The following is a 13,569-nucleotide window of genomic DNA, read 5'->3' as shown; positions in this document are numbered from 1 at the left end:
CAACCTACCTCCCAGCCTCCAACCTACCTCCCCAGCCTCCAATCTCCCTCCCCAGCCTCCAATCTGCCTCCCCAGCCTCCAATCTACCTCCCCAGCCTCCAATCTACATCCCCAGCCTCCAATCTACCTCCCCAGCCTCCAATCTACCTCCCCAGCCTCCAATCTACCTCCCCAGCTTCCAATCTACATTTCACCATGATCTTCGGGTGCTACTGTTTACTAAGAACTGAAAAGCTCCTGCAGCATCCCTCTTACACCTTTTTTCCTTTCTTACTAACTCCGTAAATCCTGAAGACAGGAAGGTAAGAGATCCAGGAGATCGAGTGGCTAGAGAAGAGTCACAGATTCAACTCTGCATGTGGTAGGGTTTGGGGAGAATTGCTGTCATTAAACATGAGTCCAAGCCTTCTGGTGACTTTAAGGCTTACATTTTGTTGTATTATGTATTTTGAGGTTGCTGGGAGAACACTTCATAAGTTACTTTTCTCAGATGGTAAACATCATATTCCCACGCTGAAGGGGTTAACTGATAGCCAAGCCCTGCTCCTTAAGTCCACAAGAACAAAGGATGGCAATCTATGTCCCTGGGGTGTTGGGAACATGATACACCATGCTGTGACTTGAGGCCTTTTTCTTTGTAATTTTCTTTCCTGGTTTGAAACCTGAATTTCAACTGCATAGAAGTCCCTGGAGTGATAAAATCCTTGAGTCCACATGGGCCTTGATAACTGGTCAACAAACCTTCCCTCAGCAGCTGCCACCCAGGGTCTATGGGTAGCTGCTCTCCATATGTCACCTGCCAGAAACCAAATCATAGCATTTTACAGACGATCCCTTAACCCCACTGGGACACTGGTCAGAAATCTTATAGATGGCCCCTTACACCCATTGTAGTAAAGTCTAAAGATGACTCCAGAATTAGCTTTGGAGGTCCACATGGACCTCCTCAACTTGACACAAACTTCCCGGATCCCAACAGTGTTAGCCAACAAGTGCTTACCAAGTTCAATACCTTACAAGAGCTTTGCACTAAACACAAGCTTCAACTATACCCCATTTCAGATACCATAAAAGACGGTGTCACTTCTCGATCAACAGGGCGGTGAACGTATATTTTCCCACTCTGGTGATCTTCTATAGAGAATAAACCAATCTCTGGAAATTCGTCCACACCAGGTCCTCTGATTAAATACATCAGTGACACATTCTTTGACATATTATTGAAGAGCTGGAAGGAGAAAAACAGAAAAAAATTAAAGGAATCAGAGAATAAACCACAGTGATCTTCAAAAGGCAAGGCTAAGAGCCAAGACATCTTTCAGGAATAGAAAGAAGCTGTCACACTTCCAAGGGGTGGTAAGGAAGCAAAGGGCTTAGCAGAACTGTGGGAACAAAGGTGCTGGGGCAGAGGGCTGCAGAGCTGGCTCAGTGGTTAAGAGTGCTCAGTGTTCTTCCAGAAGATAAGAGGTTCATTTCCAGTACCCACACAGCTCACACCTGCCTATAACACTAGCTCTGGAGATCTGATGCTCTGGCCTCTGCAGACAACTGCACTCACGTGCACAAACCTACACAAGGACATACCCATAAACACAGCATTACTACTAATAAAAATACAATCTGAGACTGCAGAGCTGGCTCAGTGGTTAAGAGTGCTCACTTTTCTGTTCTCAGAGAAGCCTAGAGTGTGGGTGCCAGCACCCGTTTCAGGAACTATGACTCAAGTTCCCGTGAGACCCTACTCTTCTGGTTTCCACAGTCATCTGCACTGACATGCACCCACAATTAAAAATAAGAATAAGACCTTTTAAACAATAAAACAAAGATAGGGGTTGCCACATGGGCTGGAATAGAGAAACTGGAGCTAGCACAGATGTTTGTGTGATTAGAAAGAACCACACACTGAACTTCTCGTTCCATGGCCTCAGATACTCTGCTGCCCTCAGGAAGGTTCACAATGTGCCCTGTCAGGAAAGTCTGGCAGCCACGCCCTTAAATGAGAGAGGCAAGTCCCACGATGGCGTGTGCACATTCGCATTCTAAACCGCACGGAAGTATCTAGAAGAACATACACCTATGTGCTCATGTGGGCTTCGTCTTGAGAAAATGAGAAGGAGAACAGCCATACATGTAACATTTTAGGAAGAGAAGCACTTTCCTCACCCTTCTCATTAAATAAATTACTACATCAACATCATCATTTGTGAGTGTGATTTATTCTCTCTCTCTCTCTCTCTCTCTCTCTCTCTCTCTCTCTCTCTCTGTGTGTGTGTGTGTGTGTGTGTGTGTGTGTGTGTGTGTGTGTGTGTACACATGTCAGTAGAGGTTGGAGAACAACTGCCAGGACTAAGTTTTCTCTTTCCTCTACATGGTCTTCAGGATCACATTCAGGATGCCAGGCTTAGTACCGTCATGCCTGTAGCAAAGCAAGCATTTTAATGATCTCTCCCTAGAGTTAAGAATGAATTATTTTTTAAAAAGATGAATGCCTGCATGGGTCAGTGAAACAGACCTGCATGTTAAGAGTTAGTTTCCAGCTACAGGGAGAAGCCACAGCGCAAAGGTGCATCCTCAGGCAGAAATCTAGTCTGTAGAAATCAGGCATCCGGGGTCCCATCCATGACCCCTCTACGCTACTGTTGGGCCCTAAGTCAAGCAGGTACCTAGCAAGGACACTGTCAAATCCCTTTTTAAAGTGTGTGGTATGATCCTGGCTTCTTTCACTAAAGAGATAATTCATAAATGCTAGCAGAAATCCTTTCAAGGAGTCCTCCTCAGAAAAGACATTCTTTCCACAGAGGTCAAGTATGTCCTCACCTCCCCAACCAGCTTAGGAAAGGGCCCTGGGTCTTCCTCCTGCAGTTCCAGGGTGGTGAGAACCCATCTTCTCTTGGATCGATGTAGAGGCTGATGTCTCTGTCCCTACAGGGCACAAGATGACAGTGTCAGTAAGGATGGTGTTGAACTTAACAGCCTAGATCTGTGTGTCTGTGCTTCATAGCTGGGCACTATGAGCTGACAGAGCATGCTTGTTATTTTTGGTTTTATTTTTGGTTTTTGGGGTTTTTTTGCACCCAGAGCTATCATCTGAGCCTGGGCATTGCAAGTGTCTGTCCTCTTAACAGCTGCTGTCATTCCTAAGGGTGAGGCACAGGCTACCCACAGATTTCACAAGGTTAGTGAGATGGCTTTAGGACTTTGCAAAAAATGGCATTAAAGACTATTATCTACCAGGTATGACTGTGTGGCCTACAGCAACAAGCAAATAGACTAATGAAGAGAAAAGCAGTACCATCATTAGTCTCTCAGTCTTTCTGAAATCATTGACAAGAAAATCTCCATTTGGTGCCTACAGATTTTAATGTTAATATCTAATAGTTTCCCTTTTAACAAACATGTATATACACACAAAATTAAGCCTCTGAATTGAAGCACTCCATCCAGGAAGGATGCTCATTAAACTCAGGAAATAAACAACTCACAAGTCTTAGGAAATCATTGAAATTTACAGGACACACTGTAGAGAGATAATCTCTTATAAGCACCACCTGTCAATAAAAAAAGTTTATGGCCCATGAACTGAGGCAGGATATAGCGCATGAGACATCCAGCAGGGATAGAGAAAATTCTGGGGAATAAAGACATAAGAGAATTGCTCTGGAATGGTGAGGAGACTGACATAAGCCAGCTATAAAGCTGAACTCAGGTTAGAATAAAGAGGAAATGTCACCCTGAACTCAGAGGACACAGACGTGTGAAACTGAGGAGAGGTAACTAGCCTTGTGGTAGACATATAATAGAATAAATGGACTATGTAAGTTATGAACTAGTCAGGTAACAAGCCTAAACTTATGACCTAGGCATTTATTCATAAATGATTAGTCTCAGAGTCTTTATTTCTGGGAATTAAGTGGTTAAAAGGAAAAACTTGATTTTACAATGTACAAGGCCCCCTCCCTGATCTTAAGGTTATATAAACAGTAAGAAGAGCTAAACACACACAGACACACACAGACACACACACACACACAGACACAGACACACACACACACACACACAGACACACACACACACACACACACACACACACACACACACACACACGGGAATCCAGTCCTAAAACAAACAAATCAGCCAGCACTATCTTAATAAAAACAATTCTAGATACCCAGATGACAGCCTTAGGAAGATCAGTCCTGTGGGTGTTCCTTCTCAGAAGGAAGATGGGAGTCTTCAGGTCCTCACCTGAGATTCTAGACCCTCTTTCCTGTTCCTCTAGCATAATCCTGTCCCAGATGAATACAGTCTTTGGGGGCAGCTATAGTAATTGGAGCGGTACTTCTCAACCTGTGGCTTGCAACCACTTTGGCAAACCTCTAACTTCAAAAATATTTATATAACAGCAGCAAAATTACAGTTATGAAGCAACAACAAAAATAACTTTATAGTTCTGGGTCAATATAACATGAGGAAATGTGTTAATGTGTCACATTAGAAGTCATTAAGAAGCTTCCTAATGCTGTGATCCTTTAATACTTTTGAACCACTGATTTAGAGGGCAGAAGTTTAACTATGACTCCATCCATGTTACTATGGAGAGATTGCTATCCATGCTGGGGTAGGAGGACTTCTCAGTGATGCAGCCATTTGTGGATAATCTACACCCCTGACAGTAAGCCCAATAAGTGAACTGGTTCATAAGCCAGACCTGGGTAGAAATGTTTCTTTGTCCAATTGCCCATACGCTTAAGACATTGGCCACATCTCTCCAAGAAAAGTTAATGGAACTCAGACAGTCTTAGATTTAGACTGTGGTCTCAGACATTTGCCAGGCAAGGGAATCTGTATAGAATGTAACCAATGGTTTATTCCTCACTAAGTCCGTTACACAACAACCATCTACCTATATGTTATGATGGATCCTGCCCACATTAACTTTTTTCCTATTCATCTGTATCTGCAATAACATTTAGCTTTTTGGAATGACTTACTTAAAAAGTGAATGGATAGAAATAAAAACACTCGGCATTCTCAGGCAGCATGAGAGAGAGGGTAACGTTCACAGTGGTGGGTATCACACTGCCCACCCTGAAACCTAAAGGGATCAGAACCAGGGCATTGCAATGCAATAAAATAATGTGTGCTTTCGGAATCTGCAACGGGGCAGAGCGGCAGGATACCACAGTTCAATACCGCAGGCTTGCACTGTTGGCTGCATCCCTGGGGCTCACCATCATCACCTGGGGGGTGTTGAAGACCACATCTGGCTACCATTCTATGCGCTACAAAACAACCATAAACAAGGCACTGAAGAACCCAGCCCCGCTGCCTATGAGCAGATTCTGTCCTCTTTCATTACAGCTGACTCTCAGATCCACCTGGGTGATTAAGACAACCATCAACTTCCTCTTGGAAGCTGTTACTGACTCTGACCTTAAAGCAAAATGACACTAATTAATTAGTGTCATTAATTAACACCCTTATCAGTATCCTATAGCAACTGTGGGAAGTAGCATGAATGCCCAGAAACCATCTCTCTGAGTTTAGATTCCTGTTTTAAGATTCTTGGGATGGAGCCGAGAGGCTCCTCCTGGGTGCTGGGTAAACACTCTTGTGCTGAGCTGTGTTCCAGTCCCTGTGTTTAGTAACAATAGTTAAGATGTCTTGTTAACTGCATCTCCGTGTATGACCATCTTGTCCCTAACCACAAGGAAATGAACCATAAGATTCTGGTGTGTCACTGCCAATGGAAGGGATGTTCAACCATCGAAGGAGACAGAGCTAACCTCATCTACCCAGAGTCAGCACAAAGGTAGACAGGCTTGCACACAAGTTAACACCAAATGTCAGTTGATGATGGGGGCTTAACTGGGATCCTTTTCTGTCTCTGTTTCTGTTCTTTTATTTACAGTAATTGGTAAAATAGTAGAACTTGACATTTTACTGAGAATTCCTATTGTGTGATTAATATTCTAACAGCATTGCCCCCTCTCAAAAAATCCATATACAGGACTGTGGAAACACAAAGACAGGTACTGCAATGGAGTCCAAAACTAATAGGAATCCAGAGTGTGTGTATTTAAGAGAAAAAGATAGAGGCAGAGAAAGTGTGCACATTGGGAGCATATGATAAAGCAAATAGGGCAAAAAAATGAACAATTGATGAATTTTCATAAAGTATATTTTGATGGGCCAGTGAGATGGCTCAGAGTGTAAAGGAGCTTGCAGCTCAGGCAATGGTGTTCATCATAGCAACATAAGCCTTCACACACACGCACACATACACACACACTCACATGTGCACATACATACAGTCACAAAACTCACAAGATGAACCAAGGCCTGAGGGTGCAGAACCAGGAAATGAGCAAAGGGTCCGAGCAGGGGACACACCTGTGGAGCTGATGGTCAGCCCACAGGGAACAGCGGGCTTACTTGTGATACAGCTGCCCAGGAGTCACCCATGTTCCCCTGGGTAATCCCTCACCCATGCTGTTCCTGTCAGGACTCCAGTAAGCTCATGGGTTTACTGAGCTGGCCTCGGTTGGATTCCTTCTTTCTATGCTGCTGCATCTTTGTCTAAGGTGAGAGCCCCTCTGTGGGTGTCCTGGGAGAGTTACAGCATCAATGGAAGCTCATTCAAGTAGATTCAGATGCCATGCCATCGGTAATGGCTAGGACACTGTAGAGTTTGGGTATAGTCTCAAAAGAGAGAACTCAGACTTCCCTATTCAAAGTATTCATATCTTTCCAAGTGCAAACACGTGGGAAGCCAGACTCTGCACATCCTTCAACTGAACAGCATTCACAACTGATTAAACACAAATGCAGAGAGGAGAACCCAGCTGTCTCCCACTAAGCCAGACACTCTAATGACTCGACAAAGCACCAAACGACACTGCTTCTCCTCTCATCACACAGAGTCTGAAAAGTATGGTTATTCTGAGGAAATCTCTGTTATTCACATTTGTATGGGGTGGGGTTATTGTTCTCTTTAGTGAATTAAACATGGTTAAGATTTGCCCACTTTCATTTCTAACATGTTATCAGTAAATACAACCCATAGAGTCAGAATCTGTAGGATATGAACTGAAATCATGAGTGTCAAAGCCAGTGGTCCCATCTTCCACCAGGTCACCACCAAGTATGGCCACGGAGTAGCGCATGCGAATCTTTTGGGGGGGTTGTTTGGTTTGGTTTGGTTTTTGGTTTTTTGAGTCAGGGCTTGTCTGTGTAGTCTTGGCTGGCCTGCAACTCAGATCTATCTGCCTCTGCCTCCTGAGTGCTGGGACTAAAGGTATGAACCATCACTGCCTGTCTGGATCTATCTTAACTCAGGATCACATGGTGACACAGTAGGCTTTGAGGTCTCACAGGAAATAAAGACACACTCTACATGTGCCCAGGTGCAGCCAGTCACCCTCATAGTGCTGGATGATATCCCTGGGTTGTTTTGTTTCTGTCAAAACAAACAATGACATTGTTGCCTGCAGCAGACTATATTTCTATTTCTATTTGACTAAAGGGCAATAGGTGTCTATGTGCAGGTATGTATGTGTTCATGTGTGTGTGTGTACATGCATGAATTCATGGATATGTATATGCAGCCATGGCATCCTCCTGTGTCTTCTTCTCCAGTCCTAGGAGGACAGGTGTGCTCTGTGTGGAACTCAAGTCCTCATGTATGTCCAGAAGTTGTCATCCCAAAAGGACACCATTCAGAGCAACTTCAGTGGCAGTTGCACGATGCCTCTAGCCCCAAAGAAAGAAATTTCAAAGTCTCTGAATTCCCAACCCTTAAATCAGTATATTCAGACACTGAGTTTATTGATTGATATTGGGAGATTTAAATATAGGGCCTCGGGGCTGCAGAGATGGCTCAGCAATTCTGAGCATTCGGTACATTTCCAGAGGACCTGGTTTCAATCTCAGCAGCCACATGATGGCTCACAATCATCTATAACTCCAGTTCCAGGGCATCCAACACCTTCTACTGACCTCTATCAGCAATAGCACAGGTGGTACACAGATATCTAGGCAAAACACCCATACACATAAAATAAAAATAATTCTAAAAAAATTTTAAAGAAGAAATTGCAATTCTTAAAAATGAATGCAGAGATTGATTTTGTTTCTGTCCCAGACTTTAGGGCATCAGTGAGAACTAAGAGAAGTAGTCTGTCTGGAGAAGTCTGTCTGTTCCTCTCAAGTCTGTCAATCTGAGATGGAGTCTTATAAGTGACTGCCTCAAACTCCGTCTCTGTAAAGCCATTCTGTCCTAACAACACAAATGTGCGAAGTCAACAGGCAGGAAAAGCCAATTGCATCCTCAAAGAGCATTAAGGCAGGAAGGCTTACACTTTGCCAGAGAGGTACCTGAAGCCCACACTGCAGCTCCTGTCTGCTCTTTCTTCTCTTTGTGCAGCCTCAGAATGGCTCATCTACATGATGCAGAAGGACTCAAAATTGTTCCCGCTGCCAAAATGACTCTGTAAGAGTGCTTATTACACCTCCATCCTGGACAATTGAGGCAGTTCCTCCCCAAAGGACACCATTCACAACAATCTGCATAATGCTCTCTGCAGTGCTGCTAGGACTGTCTCTAAGCTGGTTTCCCCAGCTGCAGCCTACCTCAGGCTGTTTTATCTGCGTGGCAGGCAGGCAAGCTCTTTCCCCTCCACCCTACAAGCCCTTCACAGGTGAGACTGGACTGGGGCCAGGTCACTGGTACCATTCAAGCTTACCTGATAGGGAGCATGATACCTTTTGAGAATAGAAAATAAAACCTCCCAAAGTAAATTAGATGGGAGGAGAGAGAAAGAGAGACACAGAGACAGAGACAGAGAGAGAGAAAGAGACAGACAGACAGACAGACAGACAGACAGAGACAGAGGGAGACAGAGAAAGACAGAGAGAGACAGAGAATTAAGACCCCAAATAGAAAATGTTCTTTCTGAAAATGTTTGCAGTCTCTCTGTCTCTGTCTCTGTCTCTGTCTCTGTCTCTGTCTCTCTCTCTCTCTCTCTCTCTCTCTCTCTCACACACACACACACACACACACACACACACACACATCTCATGTAGCTTAAGATGGCTCAATCTTGCTACATAGCCAATGATGGCTTCTAATTTTTAATTCTATCTCGCCTAAACAATGCTAGGCATCAACTATTGCGACTGTCATGCCCAGTTTATAGGACACTGGGGATTGAACTCTTAACCTTGTGTGTGCTAGGTAAGTGCCCTACCAACCAAGTTACAGCCCCAATCTGAATATTTAAAATTTTAATGTACATTTCCACCCAAGGAGTATTTGGGGTCCTAGAAATCAGCATTCTAAATTCACAGGACATTTCTGCCCAGCTTCCTTGGCCTCCCACCTGTACTTCCACTTGTTTAGAACTTCCGGGCTCTAAACAAGCAGTCTGAGGGTACATCCTGGGGATGGAGTATTCAGGCCTGCCTGCACTTTATGGTGGGGCAGCCACTGGCCATGGGGACCTCACTGGATACTTGGAAGATGATCATGCACGAATGGAATTGAATACTAAATTAGACGTAAGTGACGTTTAGATTGCCACATATAACGAGTGATGGCTGCCTTCTCTGCACAGAGAAGACAGTACTGAGTAGCCCTGACACATAGTAGTGTGCCAGGCCTGAGTTCCAACCCTGTCCCTTTCTTCAATAGCTGCATATGGCAGGCAAGTGGTTTAGCCTCCCTGAGTCTGAACTTCATTTGTGTGGTGATGTGTAATTGCATACAACTGCATATCCGGAATCCTCACCGGATCCCAGTGGTCACGATAATACGGATGTGTCGTATTCGAAGCACTTAAGGCCATTGAAGAAAGCTGAAATGAGGAGGACCCTGCAGGTGTCACAGCAGTCAGGGAAAGGAACTGCGAAGAGTTAACTCAGTTCAGATTGACTTCATCAACCTGGATCAAACCTTGGGGAGTCTGATGCCAGGTGACTTACGGCCAATACATGTAAACACAACCTGACTTGTGGGGAAAGCTTCTTGTGCCATACAATCCCCAGTGCCCAAGAAAACATACTTACATCAAAGCTCAACTCAGGGCACGTGTCATTCCCTCCAAAGTGGTGGATACTGGAGATGTACTGCCTGTGCCAGCTTAAGGGTCTAGGGAAGGATCTGGGGCAGTCTCAGTTATACAGAGTGTAGAGGCCATTTTGGGCTCTTAGCCACGTCTGCTCCTGGTTGTGGGAGCTTGGGGGAGGGGGCGCTGCTGGCGTGCAGATAATACAAGGGTCACTTGGACTATTAGGTCTCTCAGGTCCTCGTTGTGAGAGCATGATATGGCCTCCCCAACAGTGACAAAGGTCACCAGGCTGTCAATTCCCAGCTTTCTGGATGGAAAGACAGATTTTACATCTTTCCCATTGAAAAAACAATCCTGTGTACTTAACATTCCTGGTTTCCCTGGAGATCTGTGGGTGCAAGGACCTTCCTGCTCCCAACACGAGAAGAAAGGATAGTTTTCACCATAAAGAAATGCTAACAAGTTGAGGTGCTGGGAGTCTGTCCTGATTTGACCATTGTGCCATGCACACAGCCATAGAATCATTATATGATACCTTATAAATACGAGTTTATGTTTTTAACCTATCAGCTCTTTACTATTTAATTTCTTAAAATGCTTAAGAGGCCAATGAGATGTCTCAGCAGGCAAAGGGGCAGAGTCTGATGACTTGCACTTAACAGTAGGACCCATGTGGTAGACAGGGAGAACCCGTTCCTGTACGCTAGCAGAAAGTCCCCCTGGGAAGCCACTGCTGTGAGGACAGAGTCTGAATTCTCTTTCCCAGGTAGCCTAAGATTCACCTCAGACTGCCCTGTCATCCACCTCTGCAGCACTCCATCCACTCTCATATTCCTGCTGAATTACCAATGATTTCAACAAGCCGAGCATGATTGCTAGCAATGTATCATCATCATCATCATCATCATCATCATCATCATCATCATCATCATCATCATCATCATCCGCAAAACACCAGGATTTCGTCCTAGTCCAGTTCCCTCTCCCCTTTAATCCCTGCCCAGTCCAACCTGAGGATTCTTGGGCTCTTGGGACTAGAAATGACCAACCAGAAGGATGGCTTTCCAGTTGGTGTCACTGAATGTGGAGAAAGGCCATTAGCCTAGAGAACACACTTCTGACTTTGTCATTTGGCTTCATGTCAGAGCTGTGAAACTTTGGGTACTTGTTAGCCACTGGGGAGGGAAATTCTGTTTTCAACAAGAACATAGCCCTGGTAAATGGACCGCACTCTAGTGGCAGATTACATAGTCAAGAATTTTTGGACAACACAAAACCATCTTGATTTTTCTTAAGTACACAGATCTGGGTGGGTAGAGGAGAGGGGTTAGATCTGGGAAGAACTGGGGGAATATGATCAAACATGGATAAAATTCTCAAAGAGCTTTAGAAAACAGAGCAAGGGTGTGGGGTTCAAAGAGAAAACAATACACACACACTTCCTCAGCAGAACAGGCTGTCTTTGTGGAGATTAGGTGTGCATGGGGGAGAGGCATGCCTATCAGAGGAACCGTGGAGGCATGGAGATCACGTTGCTTCTGGCCAGTTTAGAAGACGATCCTGTACCTGCCGAGGATGTAGTTCTTCGCCAAGAAGGCCCTGTGTTGTCCTTGCTAAAACCCCGGGTTCCTCAGAAGCCCCTGCTCCTGAGGATCACAGTTCCCTGGGCTCTGCGAAGTCCCTTCAATCACTGAGGTGCAGCCCTCAGGAGGATCCCTGTCTCCTACCATCCTGACTTCTCCTTGGAGGTGAATTAGCCTCGTGGGCACTGTGCTAACACAGCAGGGGCAGGAATGTTGCCATTTCCGGAAGAGACAAGTTGGGGGTAGTTACTGGTGAGTGTCAGTTTGGGTTTTAGGAAAACCAAACGGAAGGCTAAAGACACCGCCAGCCCTGCTTTTCTCCTCCTGGGTTCAATGGAGTTACTTAGTACTCGACTGGTTTACTCCAGTTGTCTTTAACACAAGATCTCTTGAACTGAGACTCCCTCAGTACCTTTCAAGTGGGGGCAGAGGCACCAATGGGAAACATTTATAATGACAAAATCTAACTTGAAACTGTGCGTTTCATAAATTGGTATTAAGTTCCTCAGCTGCTCTCCATTTTCTTGTGAGATGTGGATCTCAACCCCACATTTACCTAAATCCTGGAACCTCGTGTGCCTATATTACTGTAAAGACAGCCAGCCCCCTGCCTCCACTGAATGCCTGCTTCTCTCCAGGTTCAAGTTGTCCTACCAAATTCCCTTAGCGTAGAAAATTAAAATCCCATGTATGTTGTGCACAGGTCCCAGGACCCACTCAGCTCACCTGGGGAAGTGACAGCAACAGCAGCAAGCAGGCACAGCTCCTGGTGTCCATGTTGGGTTGGGCAGCTGACAGTCCTTGGGCCTGTTAGCCTCACCAGGAGCCAGGTACTTCCTCTCCAGTCAGTGACATTGCTTCTAGTCACTGTCTTGGGTACGTAAGCCCTGACTCTTGACCTTGCTGAGTCCTCTATTCTCTGCCCTGCTTTTGTTTGCCAGAGAAGGTGGGCTGATGGATAAGGTCTAACCTCCTCTGTGGCCACAGGTTTCTGGGGAAGCGGGTGCTCAGATACAAACACAGAAGTTGTGTGTGTACACAGAAAAGTGGTTGGGCATCCAGCCTCGGGGATTATAGCTCGGCCAGAGGAAAGAAAGCCAGGGCCTACGGGAAGATCAGGTTTTGTTTCTCCCTTTCTTGGTTGGTTTTTAGTTTCTAAATAGAACTCCAATAATCCCTCTATAGTGGGGCAATTAATGGTTCTTATAATCACTCAAAACTGGAAAAACAACCCCAAGAAATTATATAGGGAGTTATTAGACATGGGGAGGCGGGAGGAGAGGAGAGACTGAAAGAGGGAGAAAGAGGGAGAGAGGGAGAGTGCATGGTGGTGGTTCAACCAGTGTGCCTGTCAGTCCCCTTTCTATTTTCTAACTGGACCCCTGCTGGGCCAGACATCCAGTGGGCATTGAACACAACAATAAGCAGAGCAGGGGAGAAAGGAGTCTTGGGGTACCCGTGCTCCAGTGGAATCCCATACGATTATACCCAGGGAAGATATGTGAGGAAGAAAGGAATGGGGCTTGAGATGTGACTCTTCTGTAGAGTATTTACCCAGAAGGCACATGCAAGGCCCTAGGTTCCTTCTGCCCCTAGCACTGAAAAATAAATTACCACTCTCCAATGCATGTTACAAAAATCTTTATTCCAAGCATGCCTGGGCTTGGGGTATAAAACCATTCTACCCACACCTCGTATAAATGTGATGGAGTTAAAGAGTGGACAGAGAGATGAGGACGGTCCTCCACTTCAGCTCCTAGCTAGAGTCTCTGGGGAAACCTGGGCCTTTTGCCTTAGATTCTGGGAAAGGATCACATTGGGATTCAATGACATCACCTGTCGAGGTGGCAAATTTTCAAGCAAAACCTGAACTTGGACTCTGACCACCTTAACTAACATATGAATTATCTCCTTATTTT

General features: G+C 45.2%; 1 protein-coding gene across 2 annotated transcripts in view; it reads right to left on the bottom strand.

Moving 5' to 3' along the window:
- The window catches only part of Cdh26 (cadherin 26), a 51,191-nt gene extending 38,493 nt beyond the window's left edge, over nt 1-12,698 (bottom strand). For both annotated transcript variants that reach the window (XM_031373785.1, XM_031373786.1), the window contains exons 1-3: nt 12,377-12,698; nt 2,818-2,922; nt 1,067-1,228 (exon numbers count right to left, since the gene is read on the bottom strand). In XM_031373785.1, coding sequence (XP_031229645.1) covers nt 1,067-1,228; nt 2,818-2,922; nt 12,377-12,427 — 318 coding nt within the window. In that variant the 5' untranslated portion in view covers nt 12,428-12,698. The remainder of the gene's footprint in view (nt 1-1,066; nt 1,229-2,817; nt 2,923-12,376) is intronic.
- Nucleotides 12,699-13,569: the final 871 nt, after the last annotated feature.

Source organism: Mastomys coucha, unplaced genomic scaffold (genome assembly GCF_008632895.1).
Source record: "Mastomys coucha isolate ucsf_1 unplaced genomic scaffold, UCSF_Mcou_1 pScaffold15, whole genome shotgun sequence".
In the NCBI taxonomy this organism is placed as follows: Eukaryota; Metazoa; Chordata; class Mammalia; order Rodentia; family Muridae; genus Mastomys; species Mastomys coucha.
The sequence above is the reverse complement of the archived record's forward strand: the minus strand, read 5'-3'. Positions and strand labels throughout refer to the sequence as shown.